General features: G+C 48.3%; 1 protein-coding gene across 4 annotated transcripts in view; it reads right to left on the bottom strand.

Annotated features, from left to right (window-relative positions):
• Positions 1–19,732, bottom strand: part of LOC143473970 (rho guanine nucleotide exchange factor 4-like) — a 96,415-nt gene that overhangs the window by 29,255 nt on the left and 47,428 nt on the right. For all 4 annotated transcript variants that reach the window (XM_076971207.1, XM_076971208.1, XM_076971210.1 and 1 more), the window contains 4 exons: positions 15,837–19,536; positions 13,894–15,353; positions 12,508–12,762; positions 12,126–12,255 (listed from right to left, as the gene is read on the bottom strand). In XM_076971207.1, the coding sequence (XP_076827322.1) occupies positions 12,126–12,255; positions 12,508–12,762; positions 13,894–15,353; positions 15,837–19,536 (5,545 nt within the window). The remainder of the gene's footprint in view (positions 1–12,125; positions 12,256–12,507; positions 12,763–13,893; positions 15,354–15,836; positions 19,537–19,732) is intronic.

Below are 19,732 nucleotides of genomic sequence, written 5' to 3'. Positions count from 1 at the left end.
CCCTACACGCACTCACGGGAAGAGAAGGTGAAAAAAAGGAGCTGGAGATGCAGCGATTCATGCGCACATAAAAACTGCCATTAAGCATTATGACCAATTTCTTTCAGCTAAGTGTCAGGTCAGCCTAGTAAGCTGACATGCTTGAGGAAACCCCCTACACTCACTGCCCCATTTATTTAGTCAAAGAAAGTTTTACGGTTATAAATATATATAGAAAAGATAAAAATGTCAAACTTCAGAATACAAACTGTACTGCATGGCCTCTACCACTGTACTGCAGCGTCACTCATATATCTACACGTTCTTGGTCATTCCCCTCCAGAGGCGTCTGGTATTTTGTGGATATGAACATGTATATATATTCCCATTCTTTTCACCCGTCTTTATACTGTGCAGGGTTGCTTTGCAAGCGTCTTTTCTCCTCTTGTGTTCTGTGTTGTGTAGGTGACGGTAAAGTCTGCAACCTCCCCACACCCATGTAGCCCACATCTCTAAATGTCAGTCTCACTATGTCAACTTATCAGTCCCCTTTTCACTGATTATCCCCTGGCCTTGACAACACACACACTTACACACACAAACTCATGTACACAAAAACACGCCCACACACACACCCACACACACACACACACACATACGCACCTAACTAGGCACAGCTCATCTCACAAGTACACATATACAAAGATGACATGTTTCTCTCTCACTCCCTCTCTCTCTCTCTCTCTCTCTCTCTCTCTCTCTCTCTCTCTCACACACACACACACACACACACACACACACACACACACACACACACACACACCTACTCTGTGTGGCCCTTACAGCCCTGTGAGAAATGGTAGGGCTATCAAGAAATTAGAATTCCCCCTTATCTCTGGCACAGCCCAGGCAGGATGTTCAGGAGGTGGGGGGGGGGGGGGGCATTGAGGGCCAGCCCCACCCAGACATGGCAGAGTGCAACAGGCTGCACTGGCAACACTATATTAGAAGATCATAATGTTGGCATAGCATGTGAACGGAAGCTAACATAGACTCCATACTAAATCACATGCTTTAACACCATTACTGTGGGTGGGATAGAGATAATAATTCAAATAAGGGATGGGCATGGTGGTACAAAGGTGATATCATGGTGCCAAACCATGTTAATCCTAGTTAATAGGATAGTTAATCCTAACATCTTCACCATGAGGATGGTTAAACCTAACATCTGCACCACGAGGATAGTTATCCTAAAATCTCCACCATAAGGATAGTTAATCCTAACATTTGCACCATGAGGATAGTTAATCCTAACATCTCCACCATGAGGATAGTTAATCCTAACATCTCCACCATGAAGATAGTTAATTCTAAAATCTCCACCATGAGGATTGTTAATCCTAACATTTGCACCATGAGGATAGTTAATCCTAACATTTGCACCATGAGGATAATTAATCCTAACATCTCCACCATGAAGATAATTAATTCTAACATCTCCACCATGAGGATAGTTAATCCTAACATCTGCACAGAGGGGATATTTAATCCTAACATCTCCACCATGAGGATAAACGGGGTGTGATCAGCCAGCTGGTAAACAGGTGATCAGCCAGCTGGTAAATTGGGCGTCACCCAATAGTCACACACACTTCTATGTTTGCGTGGGCCTTGTTGGTGTGAGGAGCCTTTTCAGGGAAAGACTTAGTGGAGCTCCACACTGTGTTATAGCACTTACAGAACTCAGTGGAGCGCTTTTAAAATTCAGTAATGCACACAGTAGCCTTTCAAATGAAAATCTCCTGGCACAAACACACACAAACACACAGGCGCACACACATACACACAGGCGCGCACACACACACACACACACGCACACACACACACTGATGTTTTCTTCCACAACCTAAACTGGATCATGAAGACTTGAAATAATTGGGATGCTGTATGACATGCACAAACTGACTCACTATAACTCCGCACACAACAACCCCCCCCCCCACACACACACACATACACACACACACACACACATACACACATACACACACACACACATACACACACACAAACACATACACACACACACACACACACACAAACACACACACACACACACACATACTTTTATAATGTTTAACTAAAAACTAAATGCACACACACATATGTGCACACGCATATATACATACAAACAGAGCTGAACCACATGTTGGACAGGCGAGTAGTCAGCGATCACACAGAATGACACTTATCAGCACCTCTGGCCTCTGAGACACAAAACAGACTACATTACCACCTGTGTGCAAAGCCCAGGACTCTGATTGGACCTGAGCAGTGGGCCACTACCTCCATCACCCTATAGCACCATGCCAACAGGTATCACAAGCCAGAGAGTCAACGAAAGAGTCACAAAGCCCAGAACGTGATATCAGAGAATGACATGCATCTATCCTCATGAGGATTAAAGGCAACATCATTTCCTGTCTCAGGGCATTTTTAATGCGAGCTCTGTGTGATGAGAGAGTTGAGTCTTTTATAACTGGGATTATGTTTGGGGAACAGTTAGAGGAGAAAGGTCGCCCTCTTAACTCGGCCATTTCAAAGACATGACAGCTATGACTGATGCAACAAGGCACCAGGAAAGGAACGACGTGAACAAACAGCACACATCAAACACGCTGTGCCAGAGTGTCATCCGTTTGACCCGGTAAGCAGAACTCTGATTGGACAGCTTTAATTGGATCAGTCCAAATCGTGCTAAAGCCCTCAGCCCATTCATCCCTCAGCCTCCTCAATATGACATCATTTACAATGGCTTGAGAAACCAAAGACAAGTGAGCGTTAAATCTCTATTATGGGGTGTCGGGTGGCACCGCGGCTGGACCTAATCGAGTGCTTGGGGCCTATTACAAACCCATTAGCTGGGATTAGCTCCCCCACCCCCACCAATGACATCAGTCTCCATGTCTGTATACTGACTAAAAATCTAAAAATATTATTAACAAAATCTCTGTAAACTCTTGTACTGAGATTACTGACATTTCCATATCCAATGCAGAGTGCAGCAGGGTAGAAGATCTGAATAGTGACAGAAGCACATGGGATGTAGGACGTGGAATTTAAATTCTGTTACCATGAGGGTAAGAATGTTGGAATTCTTCCTGTTGGAATTTGAGCACCTTTACACTCAAACATATACACACATACATGCATCTATACAATAATACACATATACTTACATATATATGCATGCATACAAACATATGTACGGTACATACATATGAACATACAAGCATATATGTATATGCATAAACGTATGTGCACACACACCTTTATACATACACATACTGCATGCAGAGGTCAGGGCTGCTCATGAGAGCTGATCATGGGGTCTCCTGCTCATGAGAGATCTGCTTGTGTGGTCTCCTGGTCATGAGAGAGGTGGCAGAGAGTGTGTGTGTGTGTGTGGGGGGGGGGGGGGGGGGGGGTGGCGCTGACCTAATTTAGGTGCGTCTCTCTCACGCTGTCCCCAGTCCGCTTTCAGACACGACTGCCTTGTTTTGTAGATGCTCTCTGCTGGAAGGAGGCTGTTGTGCACATGTGTGTGTACATGTGTGTGTACAAATGTATGTCTGTACATGCATATGTGTGAGTGTGTGCATACTGTGTGTGTACATGCATGAGTGTGTGGAGACCCTGTTTGAATTACTTAGCCTCACCTTTACGATGAGATCAAGTGTAAAAGTTGCTCCGCACACAAGAGTAAAAAAGCAATTACCACACCAAGACCTCTGACCCTCTATGTTTTAGGAAAAGGAACATGTAGACAGTTTTACAGCATCCTGCAATTCTAAAGAGATTTACAAAGCAAACACGGTGGCGTACCAGAAAGCTCTGATCAGGTTTCTAAGAGACTTAGTTGCACAATCCATTGTCATTTTCGAATTAATTTCAGTGGCAGGAAACCTGCACGTCTGTGTTGTTCAACTCGAACGTTTCTACATTGAACTCCAGTCCCAGACGACGATAGTAAAAACCTCCACGCTCTCTGCTGATAAAGTAAAAGTCAAAGAATGAAACAAAGTGGGTCATAGAAACTCATGAATGCAAGAACTTTTACAATGGAGAGAGAACTCAGTGTAATTATCATTGGATCTGACGACCTCTCAGTCAGAAAGCCAGATGCCCCTGCGGGCGTCTGCAGGGTAGAAGGCTGCACTCTGACCCCACAGAGCAGTATGTGCAGTAAGACAGTGCGGTCAGCACCCCAACACCACAGCGTTCGTCTGCGAGTCACACCACCCAGTCACACCACACCACCCAGTCCTACTGCCTGCAAGGGGAAAGGCGAACAGGAGGTTAGTCTGTCTGAGGGGCTGTGAGCTTCGCTCCCTTAATGGGGGATAATCACAGGATCCTATGAGAGAGCAAACGATTCTCCAACCAAAACGCAGGAACGAGTTAAAGCTCAATAAACTTTTCTTCTTATTTACTGAGGTAACCAAGGGCTACGGTTAGATGCATAAATGGCATAACGCAGCTATAGTAAGAAACAGCTGAACGGAAATGAAATCTTGCAGATATTATTACAAGTGTGTGTGTGTGTGTGTGTGTGTATGTGTGTGTGTGTCTGCACTGCAGCATTGAGCTACAGTAATACACTGTCCAATGGACAGGAAAGCATGAAGGCAATATTAGAAGAGCGTACGCATACGAATATGACTGATGTCCAGATATGATGGCTGTACATTAGTGAGGGCTGCACATGGTGAACACTGTCTCTTTACTAACTCCCCACTAATCACATTAACCTTCCTATCCCTGACCCGGCCAACAGGGGTCAGTCATGCTGCAATACTGCTCGGTAAGGGAAAAACCTGACCACTATCAGCTCTTTCAGACCTCCAGTATCTCCCCTATTGAAATGCTGGTTTCCTGGCACAAGGCCCTGACTGTGACTCTGACCCTGCCACTAACCCCTTTCAAAAGGTCAAGTAGGCAAAGAGTAAAATCAATGCAGTTATGGATTTTATTAAGAGAATTACATTACCAAGAAGCATATGTCACGGCCGCTGGTGATGGTGGTGTTGGAGCAATCACATCAGGAAGCCATGACAGTGACTCATCGTTCACAAGGGCATAACCGTGGTGCATGATGGCCGAATTGTACTGTTACTGCACAATGTGTGTGTGAGTGAGACAGAGACAGGGTTAATGTGCATGTGTATAGGGGAGGGTTGCGTGAATGAAAGAGAGGGAACGAGTGGGTGAGAAAGAGTGACTGAGCAAAAAAAGTGTGAAATTATGACGCTTTCAGTCTCAGGGTAATGCTGAGAAAGAGGGAGAGAGTGAGGGAGAGAAGGAGAGATAGAAGATAAAGGGGGAGAGAGGGGAGAGAGTGAGGGAGAGAAGGAGAGATAGAAGATAAAGGGGGGAGAGAGAGGAGGATGGAGGGGGAGAGAGGGAGAAAGAGAGACAGAGAGACAGAGAGGGAGAGAGAGAGAGAGAGAGGGAGAGGGAGAGAGAGAGAGAGGAGAGAGAGAGAGAGAGAGAGAGAGAGAGAGAGAGAGAGAGAGAGAGAGAGAGAGAGAGAGAGAGAGAGAGAGAGAGAGCATACTGGGCTTGTAAATGGGGGCTGACTGGTTCCTGGTCTGGTTTCTGTCAGTGTCTCCAGCAGATCCTGGGAGAGTTCGGCCATTACAGGAGCGGCTTCAGTGTGTGGTGAGTGTCTGTGTTTTCTCCACCAACAGCAGACACACTATGTGTTTGTCTACATTTTAAGGACAAAAATATTCTAACTGTAAGAAAACTAGAGCATGGATGACCCCCATTGTCAGCATCAGACACTGCTTCTGACAAGGGAAAAGGCTTTTCACAAAAGCTTTATGCTGACTTAAAAACAGGATGGGCCATTTTTTCTGTTACAGAGGCAAATATTAGGCTCAGGATTAAGATTAGGCTCACATATAGGTTTAGGGTCAGGGTTAGGATTAGGCTCACATTTAGGGTTAGGGTCAGGGTTAGGATTAGGCTCACATATAGGGTTAGGCTCTTTTTTGAGGACACGATTGAGTTTTATTCTGTTGTGATGTGATACTAATTTTATTGACTGGGTCCATCAGCAAACCCCATAACTAAGAGACCACAGCAGAGATGCCCAACATTCTTCACTTTGTAATATTTATCTTCCTCTAATCTCCTAAAAAAAAAACCTCCCTTCCTTCACCATGACGACGGGGTGAACGAGCAAACGGAACGTAAGGAGAGTGAAGAGTGCTTGAACTCCAAGGAAACAGAGATAAATAGAGAGAGAGAGAAACAGAGCAAGATATATATATATATATATATATGTATATAGATAAATAGAGAGAGAGAGAGAGAGAGAGAGAGAGAGAGAGAGAGAGAGAATGAGTGCAGTCGTTCAGTTCTGCTTTATTTAATGGTGGTGGGGGTTGTTAGCACATATTCCACAGTGTCTGAGATGAACAGACATGTTTCTGAACATTCAGCCCACAGCAGACCAACCTCCTACAGCCAGTCCAGTCAACACAGAAAACACGGACTGCAGCAGCATAGGCACACGCACCACACACACACACACGCACAGGCATACAAACATATACACATGCACACAGATACATACACATGCGTGTGCACACATGCATGCACACAAACACATGCACACATACAAAACACACACACACACACACACACACACACACACACACACACACACACACACACACACACACACACACACACACACCACACACACACACACACGCATTCACACACATACATACATATTCATGTTCACACACTCACACAATCATCCGTCAGCCAACCATTCACAATTCATGGGTCTCATCAAGCCATGTTGCAAAAACTGCCAATAAACACACATGTTCTAATGATCAATGTGCCCAGTTTTGGCCATGGCAACAGAGGTGACAGGTGCTGCCTTCAGCATGAACACTCAGATGCAGCTCTGAATGGGGCAAGTGTGCTCTAATAAGTACAGTCTGTAGTTTATATTCCTCATAGTCTTCCAACAACACCTTCCCTGACATCTGCTGGGAATATCTGCACTCTTAATCCCTACAAATGCAGCAGTCCTCAAACTCTGCCACCACAGCCTCTCTGCTCATCGCATCTGTGGCGCGCTTGGAATGAACGAAACTGCATTTTGTCACAATTAAACAAGATACAATTTAACAAGATACAATTTTATTAACAAGATTCAAAACTATCAAAAACAATCCCAGCCTGCAACAACAGCAAGAAGCATCGAGATCACATGAAATGGCCAATGTCCACGCAGGTCCCCGCTAGCAGCCCCAGCTCTTGTGACCGCGTGTCTTACCCGTGGTGGAGTGCAGACTCTCCAGGCTCCAGTAGCGGGGCAGGAGCCCGCGGAGGGTTCCCCCGTGCCCGGGGGCAGGAGCCGGGACACAGGCTGCAGTCCGAGTCCGATCCGGGGGACAGGCCAGAGCTGCCACTGCTGCTGCCACAGCTGCCCCCGGGCAGGGGCACGGAGCTGTCGGCGCCGCCCTGCTGGGTGCGCATGAGACCGCACAAGCCACACGGGCAGCCGCTTGCGCGTGGACAGAGATGCAACACGAGCCGTGTGCGTGTGTGTGTGTGTGTGTGTGTGTGGTGTGTGAGTGTCCGGTACCTGACACAGCTGTACTGCCTTCTTACTCACAGCCTCTCTACTGCGCTGGCTGAGATGGCTCTGTGGCTCCTCCTCTCTCCACTTTCTCCCTCTCTCTCTCTTTCTCTCTCTCTCTCTCTCTCTATTTTCCTCTCTCTCCCCCGTCACTTTACCAGCACAGAACACAGCACCCAGCTCTCACATACTCATCAGTGGGGGTCCTCTAGGGGGGAACTCTGACAATGAAAAAGTGCTGCTTTCAACAAGAGGCTGGCACTGAAAACAACCTCGTTATCCTGCTTCCCTTCCCTAGCTTGTAACCTCTCTCACTTTTCTGTCTTTCTCTTGCTTTCTCTCTCTCTCTCTCTCTCTCTCTCTCTCTCATCTCTCTCTCTCTCTCTCTCTTTCTCTCTCTCTCCTCTGACAGGGAGCTAAAACCTGGCTGTCATGGATAAGGCCCTGATGTGTTTCATGTATTTCAGCATGTCACAGGGAAGGCAGTATGGTATATCTGGCCAGTTTGTCTATAGGGAATTGGCTTACTGCATCCACACTGCTGCTAGGAGACAGAGATGGACCACACACATGCCACTGGACACACACACTCTCACACAATGCCTCACACACATGCCACTGATGGACACACTCACACACAATGCCTCACACACATGCCACTGGGGACACACACAATGCCTCACACACATGCCACTGGACACACTTACACTCAATGTCTCACACAAACACACACAATATGCAGCAGCTAATGTAACCCAAATTAACCCTGATGCAAAGCTACATAAACATCCATAATCCATTTTGTTCTCATGATGGGTATTAATAACACTCACAAACTATACTCCCGTTAAAGGTATTAATAACAGTCATGAACTCTACTCCTGCTATGGTTATTATTAACACTCATAAACTATATTCCATCCATCCCTCCATTTTCATCTGCTTATTCGGGTCCTACACTTGAGACCCAGAGAGGGCACTCCACCCTTGTTCGACTGTGTACCATGGTCTCAGTTTTAGAGGTGCTGATTCTCATCCCGGCTGTCCTGCACTTGGCTGATCCACGCAGGTCTCGGCCAAATAATACCAACAGGACCACATCATCCACAAAAAGGAGACACATAATCCTGAGGCCACCAAACCGAACCACCCTCCACCATTTGGCTATGCTAAGAAATTCTGTCCATAAAAGTTATGAACAGAATCGGTGACAAAGGGCAGCCCTGGCGAAGTCCAACTCCCCAAAGCACTTGTGGACTGGTTGAGCAAACTCATATGCATCCTCTAGGACCCTCGGAAGGGTAAAAAGCTGGTCCAATGTTCCCTGACCAGGACGGAACACAGATTGTTCCTCTTGTAACTGAGACTCGACTATTGACCGGACTTTCTTCTCCAGAACCCTTGCATAGACCATACCAGGGAGATTGAGGAGTGTGATTCCCCGATAGCTAGAGCACACCCTTCGGTCCCCTTTCTTAAAAAGGGGAACCACCACCCCGTTTTGCCAGTCCAGAAGCACTGCCCCCGATGTACACGCGATGTTGCAAACACATGTCAGCCAGGACATCCAGAGCCTTAAGGAACTCAGAGCAGATCTCATCTACCTCTGGAGTCTTGCCACCAAGGAGTTTCACAACTACCCTGGTTACCTCAGCCCCAGTGATGGGCAAACCCCCGTCCAAGTCCTCCAGTTCTGCTTTCTCTCTGGAAGGCGTGATGGTGGTATCGAGAAGATTCTTGAAGTATTCCTTCCACCACCTAATGACATCCCCAGTCGAGGTCAGCAGATCCCCAGCCCCACTATATACAGAGTTGGTCGAGAACCGATTTCCCCTCCTGAATTGCCTGACAGTTTACCAGAATCTTCTCGGAGCCGATCGAAAGTCACTTTCCATGGTCTCACCAAACTCTTCCCACACCCGAGTTTTTGCCTCTGCGACAGCCAAAGCCCCTTGGCCGTCCTGTACACGTCTGCTGCCTCTGGAGTCCCACAAGCCAACCAGGCCTGATAGGAATCTTTCTTCATGACAGAAAGCATGACGGCCTCCCTCACTCAAGGTGTTCACCACCAGATTTGGGGATTGCTGCCACGACAGGCACAGACAACCTTGTGGCCACAGTTCTGGTCCGCCGCATTGACAATGGAGGAACGGAACAAAGCCCACTCGGACTCAATGTCACCAGGCTCCTCCGGGATGCGGTCAAAGCTCTGCCGGATGTGGGAGTTAAAGATCTTTCTGACAGGCTCCTCTGCCAGACGTTCCCAGTAAACCCTCACGATACGTTTGGGTCTGCCAGGTCTGTCTGGCGTCCTCAGCTGCCATCTGATCCAACTCACCACTAGGTGGTGATCGGTTGACAGCTCAGCTCCTCTCTTCACCCGAGTGTCCAAGACACACGGTCGCAAGTCCGACGACACGATCACAAAATCGATCATCGAACTGTGACCTAGGAGCCCGAAGGAATAGATAAACTATACTCCTGTTACGCTAGACATGGACATCGCTCAACTGTGCTGTAATGAAATCCATAAAATACAAGTTCACCTAAACTCCTACATTAGTCTTTCATTAATAAAACATCACAATACACAACACTCCTAGTGTACATAAACATACGAAACCAAACTTTTTTATTATTAAAAAAGATACCTATGATAAACTAGTCCAGAAATGGACATAAATGTTAGTCTTGTAGAAAGCTGTAAAGGCAAGTATGACCTCATCAGTAGACCCAATAGAGGACAAAACCACACACACACACACACACACACACACACACACACACACACACCACACACACACACACACACACACACACACACACAGTGTTAGCCTTTTAAAGTGCTTCAGGAATAAGAGATGAGTCAGCTGATAATGCTATCAAAGAAAGTTGTAAAATAAACAAGCAAAAATAAACAAATCTGTTACTTTCCGATTATCAGTGTTGGGTATCAGGTTACTTTTAAAAGGGATTTCACTAAAGCCTACAGAATACAGAATGCCTGCTGTTACAAAGCAATAATTGTGAATTAAAGGTAATCAATGTGAGTAACAGTACTCCAAAATAAACCATGGTTTGTAAAATATGTTATTCATGATTATATTACCAATTACTTTTAATGGCATGTACTCTGTACTCTGTATTGTATACATTTAAAAGAAATCATTTTCCAAACACTTCTGATTAAGAAAGAGAAAAGGGAAAACCAGAAGAAAAAGAACCAGTAAACAGAAGAAAGACGAACACAAACACTCAAACACAAACACTCGAAGACTCCAGTCTGTCTATGACCAACAGAACTGAACCTTTTCTACAGAGGCTTTTCTGAGGCTTATGATACGTGTGGGTTGAAATGGAAGATTTGCAATACACACACACACACACACACACACACACACACACACACACACTAAGGCAAGATGAACAAAAGCGAGACTTCTCATTACTGCAGCTCCTAATAACTAATTGCGTGACATTGACCACGCAGGGCAAGGTTATATGTAAATGAACCTGGAGCTGAAACGCCATGTGGCAGAAAGCAACCCGTAAGCACACATCAGGTTCAGCATCTTAACGGAGGTGAGAGAGAGGAAGATGGTCTACAACATGCCCCTCCCAATACAACAACCTCAACCTGATCAAATTACAGAGACGACAGCTGACAGAGGAAGTCTGACCTCATTCAGATGACACACACCCACAGGACCTCTGTGTCCGGTGGCGTGCTCACTCAACTGTGGAAGTGCCCGAGAAACAGTCTGGCCAGTAAAGAATACTTTGGCCAGTGTGTGTGTGTGTGTGTGTGTGTGTGTATTTGAGTGTCTACAAGTCATCCTACATAATATGCATAAATCATTTTATTGTCCACTTACCAGTACTAAATGGATGCACGGGAAAATTGAACATAGGAATAAAAAATTTTCTTAAGGAATAATGGGATTTTTGTAAATTGTATTGACCCAAATTAGCCCCTCCTACATGCACACACACACACACACACACACACACACACACACACACACACACACGCACGCACGCACGCACACACACACACACACACACACACACACACACGCACGCACACAATCAAGTACAGTCTGAGTTCCTGTGGAAGCGGGCCCTGAGATACTGGAGAACTACAGAATGTCTGTGAAGGAGGGGCAGGTTCTGGTACCTTACAGGACAGAAACAGTGCTGCTTAAAACAAACACTCCCCTGCTCCTCCTGCGCAAGTGTTGGCTCGTATTTTTTCATGTCAACACTTCTCTGTGGAAGGCAAAGGTCTAGCTACAAACATAGATCAACTGCCCCCTGGTGTTCATGTGTCAGTATTACAGTGAAAAAAACAGGTACCTTACACACTAGATGTCCCTGGCATAATTTTAAAAGTCCTTGCCAGACACACACGCACACGCACACACGCACACACACACACACACACATGCGCGGTGGTGTGATGGTCAGCACTCACAGGGGTGGGACAGGCATCGTCTCCAGCCAGGACAGTCCAGGTCGATGGGGGTGCTGTGGGAGAAGCTCAGGACTCGTAGTGGCGACCCAGGAAACAACTGTCCAACAGAGCGAGACCGCCGGGCCCTCACCTGCACACACACACGCCACTGTTCACACACATATCACACCCACAACACCTGCAACACAACACCACTTTGCACAGCAACCCTGCGCATGTTGTCATTCATTGCTATAAAGGCATACCCATAGACAAAAAACCTCGCAGTCCTCTTAACGCACCACGTCCCGGTCCAGAGAACGCAAGACGTCTAGACCAGAGTCTGAGACAGAGTGGAAGGGAGGAGGTGAGGAGAGGAAGTGAAGCTCCAGGGGGCTCTTACTTCCTCAAGCTGCTCCGTCGGGCGGGGCCGTAGCTCGGGAGCCACACCTGCCATCTTCCTCTTCAGCCTCTTCTCTTCCTCCACCCACAGGTCGTCCGAGCAACAACGCCTCCGTGGCAACCGGCTCCCGTACCGGTCTTCTCGTCTGGAGATGCTGGTGATGGGGGTGGGTGTGTCTGCTGGGCGTTTTGCTATTGGCTGAGTGGTGAGATGGGCGGAGCTGGGCGAGGGGGAGTTCACTGTGGCTCCCAGTTGCTGCACAGAAACATCACAGTCTTTCACAATAGCCAAATTGTTCACAAAATAAGAATTTATTGACAATAGAATTACTTCTCCTAATAATACAACGTTTAGATCATTGTTAAATACATTTTGTTTATCATTTTGTTTACAGAAAGGCATATTTTATATCTCTAGAGAAGATGACCTATGTTTCTGATGACTGCACCAAACTATAATGGCATATGGGTAAAATATAATTTTATACCCAGTGGACCCCAGTGGTTCTGTTGCATACATTTAGCGTCATATCTTGTGACAGGTGTATGTTTCATTTAGATGCCTGAGGTTCGTATACCCTTAGCAAAAATAAGTTTATTCAAGTGTACTATGAGTATACTTTTTTTTTTACTAGAAATGTTCCAATTTAGTCTAAAAAAGTATTAAATTGGTATACTTTCTAGTCCACTTACAGTATATGGTCTGTATATATATACTTGCTATACTAATACTGAAGTATACTTAATAAAATTAACTTTAAGTATACTATCTTTTTGTTAAGTATAGACACAACAGACACAAAGGCTCTAGGAAGTGAGGCCTGATAGTCACCTGTGAGTTGATATTGATTCAATGAGGCGTAATTAGATAAAGAGGAGAAAAAAGCTGAACTAGGCCTGAGCTTCCCAGGTCTGGAATTCTAATGAGTGTCTTAATGGTGACAAACAGCATTTAAGGTAGTGGTTCATTTAAAGTAGTGGTTCATTTAAGGTAGTGGTTCATTTAAAGTAGTGGTTCTCTTTTAAATGACCTTCATGCTGCCACAGTAATGGCTAATTCTGCTCCAGTTCTGAAAACAAAACAGAGCTCCACTGAATTTTGCATAATCACTGCCAGTGGAGCAGGCAGGTTAATGTCCTGTGGTTTTAAATCTACAGTCTTATTACATCTATCAATGGCTGAAGTAAGCTTTAAGTGCATGTCCGGTTCACCTGTCTTCTTGTGGTTCACAGAATCACCACTAGATGGTGGTATTGTTACATTGTAAAAATACTACCCTACAACTGCTTGAGATACTAAACCTGACCTGACCTCGTTGGAGTACATGAAAAATCCGGACAATCACAACATGTTAATAAAACAGATTAAGCTCCGACTTCAGCTCACCTCAAACTCACTGACAGACACAGAGGTGAGCAGGTTGGCCTGAGAGCAGGTGTCTACACTGCTGTCCTCCAGGGGGAAACCGGTCCCCAGGGGGCTGAGGGAGCCCTGACGCCCCACTTTGGGTTTGAGGGTCCTGGGTCTCTCGGGTGGATCTGTGATACTCGCTGCGGGCCCCAGAAGGATCAAGGAGAGAGCGTTGGCCCGAGAGGAGGGGTAACGAAACCCCCGCCTCGCCCCTACCGCCCTGGGACTGCTGGGTTTGGGACTCATGGGTCTCATCGGAGACTCTGTGCTTGCGCTTTCACTAGTGCTGGGCGGTGATTTAGACGAGGTAGGAGAGAGCTGATTGGTCAGTGCAGCGAGGGTTAATGGTCTCACAGGTGCGAGGGGACTGGAGTCACCAGGAGGCGGGGCCTCGGAGGAATCATCAGACGACAGGCGACCGGAGTCAGACATGGTGACCGGCAGGCCGTCCTGCGGGCGTCTCCTCCTGCGGCCCTCCGACCTGCAGCCCTGGGGCGAACTGCCCACGCCGCGCTTGCTAAGCGGGTCGGTGCGGCACTGCGTCTGGGTGGAGGTCGGCGTCCCCTCCAGGGTCAGGCGCTCCTGCGCCATACGAGATGCGTAGTCGCTGTGGATGAGCCGCGAGGCTTTAGCTCCTCCTCTTTCCTTCTCCGGCTCGGACCGCGTGCGCCTCAGGAGCTCCGCCTCTTTTGCGCGCTTCTGCTTCCTCCAGGACGCTTTGCGGCACGTCTCCGGCGGGTCCGGCCGGGCCTCCCGCTCCTCGCCGTCCCTGTCCGTGGAGCGCGACTCGAACAGGCTGGACAGGGACTTGTGCGCCTGAGCAAAACGCAGCCGGAGACTCAGACCTTCCGAGCTCTTGCTCCTGCGGTAGCGCAAGCCTCCAGAACTCTGCCCTCCACCCACGTTCATCTTCCCCACGCCCTGCCCACAGCCTTCTGGGTAGATGCTTGTATCACAGCTGGCAGAGCTATCTCCCTCCTCCTCCTCCTCTTCTTCCTCTTCCGTGTCGACCTGGCTTCCAGGGAGAACCTCCTGCACAGGCAGGTTCAGGCCGTCACTTTTGTAGAAGACATCATCATCTGAGTCGTCCGCCGGAGCTGTCGGATCCTGCACCGGTTCTGGGGCGTGGCTCAGGTGAGTCCTGTAGAACAGTAGGTCCACCCCTCTGTCGGGCGACTCCCTGGGCGACTTCTCGCCCTTACTGACCCCCCCGTCCCCTCCCAGACTCTTCCCTCGCCTGAACGACGGCATCTTACTGAAGACGGAAAACTTGGTCCTGGTTCTGTGTGGCTTAGCGCTGGTGGAAGAACATGTGGGCTGTCCCACCGGGTCCTCACTGCTGATGCTGCTTCGGTCTGGCTCCACCGTCACTGAGCTCTCAGCTGGGACTCCGTTCGGGCCTGTGGACGCACGGCACGGCTGCCCGTCCCACTCTCCTGGTGGAAACAAAAATAGCCCAACCTCACAATAGTGTCAATGCACCAGATGTGTGTCGGATGGTCAAAAGCTTCAAACTCAAAGAACAAAGTAATACTTTTTTGTATTATTGGTACTTTGAGAGAACTTGCATCTCTACAGAAAGTTGTGTGTGCTGTGTAGAATTAGCCTTTACCGAATTATCAGTTTAATTCCAAAAGTATTACTTTTGATATGTTTCAAGTTATAGATGATCAGTAGCAAATCACCTCATATTTTTCATACTTTTTAAAATTAGTCCAATTTTGGTTCATTACAGCTGGACAATAAATCAGAATTACAATCCAAGCTAAATTATCATATGCTTCATTAAACTGATTCAAACTGCAGAACCCCAAAAAGTTACTATGAAATAGTATTAAATAATATATTTACAGTATAGCCATTTTTTTTTTTAAAGCACTTAGATTTGTTTTGGCAAGTCTGTTTTATCGGCGAGTTACCTGCACAGCTGTACTGGACAGGTGGGCTGTGGTCAGTCAGGGTCAGTGTGTCTGGGGAAGCTCTCAGGATGTCCCGCCCTGACTCAGCAGGTTTCATATGTCTACTTCCTGTCTGCCCTTCTTTCACTTCCTCCTGCCCTAGACAGACCTCATCCTCAGGATCTTTGGGAGCAGGACCCTTGTCCGAGCAGCGCTCTGCTTCTGGAATAGGCTCCAGGCTTCGGGAGTAGAGAAGGATGAAACTTCCCTCCGTGTGGGAATGCGGACTCGGGATCTGTGTGGGAATGCTGTACTGGGTGTTCGCCCAGTCAGAGAAAGGACAGAGGACATCACCCTTAACCTGCTGGAGAAGAACCCTTGTGTCCGGATGAACCGATGCTGGGGCAAGCTCCTCGGACGCTGCCTGGCTTGGCTGGAGAGAGAAGGAGTCTACGTCAGCCTCTCGTGGATGGGTGGTGCGGGGGGATGTGTGGGTATGCAAGTGTTGGCCGTCTTCACAGCGTGTGGAGTCTGTGGCAGACGAGGACAGCAGGGGAAGCGTGTCAGCGCAAGGTTTCGAGTCTACGTGACTCTTCGGAACGTCACGTGAGTCTTTGGCGACATTCCCCACACTCGTTTCAGAATGTAAACATGGAAGGGCATCAAAACACCCTTTCCGCTGATGCGTCTCCCCGTTCGACACCTGGTAGAAATCACAGTGGACACCTTCAAAGTCCTCCCCCAGCCCAGACACGGCAGAGTCCTCGCTGCTGTAGTACGGCTCGCAGCTGAGCGGGCACGGCAGATGTGGGGACTCCGAGGGGGCCAGCCCGTGTGGAAACGCCCCCAAGTTGCGGCCAGAGGTTTGGCAATCAGTCTTGTCTTGAAGAAAAGTGTCTGTTTGGTCACTGTCCTCCGAATCGCTCTCTGGACCATCAGAAAAAGGATCCAGCCACCGTTCACATCCTGGGGAGTAACACCTCCCTACACACTCTGCATCTGTGGTGTGCGTGGTGTTTTCTGAGTACGTGGTACTGGATGCCCGGAGGTGCTGACAAAACCCAAGCGGATCTGATTGCTCAAGCAAGTGATTGCAGGGGTTAACAGTAATTTCAACAGTGCTGTCTTCCGGACGTGGGGTCACCGTGACATCTGTGCGAAGAAGAGTGATATCTGTCTTGTGTTCCAGATCAATGTCCAGCGTCTGTTTCTCTGTACCATCAGTAGGCTGTGTGTGTGGGGTCTGACATTCAGAAGATACAGGATCGTGTGTTTCAACAGAAATACGTCCATATGGCCTTGAGGCCCATTCTGCTACGTGTATGGCTGACTGCAATGGACACAACTCTCCCTGTGCATTCTGTCCCTGTTTAAGATAAACACTGGCCTCCTCTTGCTCCAAGCCCACCAGCTCCTGGCTCCGATCTGCCTCCACCTCTTCCTCTACAGGGAAGGAGTAATGTGATCGGTCCCTGTCCGGGCTAAGACTGGATGACAGCTGCTGCACTGGGTCGCAGGACTGGAGGACGCCGTGGTCCGTGTGGCTGAGGGACAGATCCTCCTCAGCTCTGGCCTCCAAGGCAGGGCAAGCCTGCAGGTTACAGGGAGAGAGGGTTTCCTCACAGACCTTCTCCTGGTCTCTGCACCTCCTCTCCTGAGGAGAGCCCTCCCGCTCTCTGCTGTGTACAGCTGCGGTCGGTTCACACCCCTTGATCACAGATGGATTACACTCGTTTCTGGCCTGGACCTGCAGGTCCGAAAGTTGGGAACTGAGCTGGAAGTTTCCAATACCGTCCTCACAGATTCCGATACCATCCTTGCAGATCCTGGAGCAGGACAGGGACTGGTGCTGTGACCGCCACTGCTGGCTCTGTTGTTCCAGCTTTTGTAGTCGCTCTTTAAGGCAGTTGGGGTCAGTTCCAGTGTGTGATACAGTGGAGTGTCTCTGTTCAGTGGTGTCCCGTGTTCCTTCTGCAGGAAGACACAACGGGTTGGGAGTGAAAGCAGGAGGAAGAGGCGACTCCTCTGCTGCCTCCGGAGAGTTCACAGTCTGATCTGAGTCCAGTCCTTCTATGATCGCACACACGGCAGGTTTAATGTGACACTGCACACCCGATACGCATCCTGTGTCATGAGGGCTGGTATCACTGTAATGGGCTTGAGTGTGTGTCAGGGCCTCATGTCCATTGAGGGTAAGTGATGTGTCTTCCGGCCTCTCAGTGCCTCGGTCTCCTGTCTCCCGGTCTCCTGTTACGCCTCGGTGTGCTTCTGTCACGTAAACATCCAGAGGACCTCTGACCCCTGTGGAGTTTGGGGCCCCCCCCTTCTCACTGGTGGGCGATCCTGTAATGTGTCCTCTGGCTCTCCCTCTCACCCCCTCTGACGCTGGAGTGCTAGAGAGGGCTTTGCTCACCTCTGACTGGTGTGCTAAGGTGCACCTGCAGAGGTCGCACGACCCTGAGCGTTCTAAACTGTGTGCGTCTCCACGCCTGCCGTGCCGCTCTTCACGAGACCCGTGCTCGTCTTCCTTGGCTGCACTCTGTGGCTCTGTGTCGATTGTGTTTGTGCGTTGTGTATCTGACCTCAGTGTTTGGCAGGGCTCTGATCTTGGTGGAAGAGTATCACCTTCTGCAGATGAGTTCAGAGATTGCTGGCAGTGTGTTGTGTTTTTTGCGTTACCCGTGTCTGTAGTGTCAAATGTTCCTGTACACTGTGTGTATGGGTTCTGAACCTGTGACTCTGTGCTTTGGCTGATTTGTGTATGTGTGTTTTGTAAACACTGTGTTTCTGGGGTAATTACCTCTGTGGTATGTGACGAGTGCACTACTGATCTGTCCTTTTTCTTACAGCATAACTCTTCAGTGTGTGTATTTATGTTACTACTGACACATTTGGGAATCTCTATGCTATGTGTATCTGGGCCATGTATTTCAGAATGACACACACTGACACTGCAACATGCTTGTGTGTCTGTTGAAACTTCACAGCTGTCTGTCTCACTGGGTCTCTCACGCTCTGTCTCACTGACTGTCTCACTGATGGCCTTCCTGCCCTCCTCTTCTCTGCGTGTGCAGGTGGAGTGTTTGTGTTCCTCTCCAGTGTTTCTGTTGGCTTTGTTGGGCAATCTCGTGGGCTTTTCGTCTGGGTGTGCTCGACAGTGAGGAGACCCAGAGAGGCGTGGAGGTGCTTGGCTCCTGTTCTTTGGGATCGTTTCACTGAACGTTCCTGTGAAGTCTTTCCCTGCAGTGGGTGTATGTTCTGCTTCAGTGCTATGTGCCTTTGTGTCGGGCGTTTGAATTTCCTCCGCGCTGCATGTGATGACGTGTTCAGGACACAGTTGGTCAGTGCCTGTGCCGTGTGTGTCTCCGTGCTGTGAATCCCGTCTGTCTGTGTCTGTGCTGTTACACACTGTGTGATGTGTGCTGCTGTGTCGTGTGGTCTGTGTGTTCCTGTCTCCTCGCCGTTGTTTACACCCTGCTGCGTCCGGGCCCTTCGCCGCACGCCATCTTGTGCAAAGGGGCTCCGCCCCCAGCAGGGCCGAGAAGCCACACCTGTCTGCGGGGCTCGGCTCTGATACCTGATCACCGCTCCACGGCTCACAGAACGAGTCACCTCGCGAGTCACAACACAAGTCTGATATGTCTGATTCCCTCCATTCTCGTGAGTCTGATCCCACTGTCCCGCTGACGTTGTGTGATGACTCCTCAAGAGCTTCCTGTATCTGTAGGAAAAAACAGACAATTAAACAAGTTTTAGTTTAATATCCCAGGAAACCTAAAACAATGATTCCTTTCTAATTAGGTTAATGTTGGTCTTGTAGATACACTGTTTACATGTGCAGAAGTACTAATAATGGTGATTTTCTAACACTTGCGTAAGCGTTACCCTGTGCAATTTCAACACTCATGTCACTTGTC

The sequence above is a fragment of the Brachyhypopomus gauderio genome, chromosome 13 (genome assembly GCF_052324685.1).
Source record: "Brachyhypopomus gauderio isolate BG-103 chromosome 13, BGAUD_0.2, whole genome shotgun sequence".
In the NCBI taxonomy this organism is placed as follows: Eukaryota; Metazoa; Chordata; class Actinopteri; order Gymnotiformes; family Hypopomidae; genus Brachyhypopomus; species Brachyhypopomus gauderio.
Note: the sequence above shows the minus strand (reverse complement) of the source record. Positions and strands in the feature narration are given on the sequence as shown.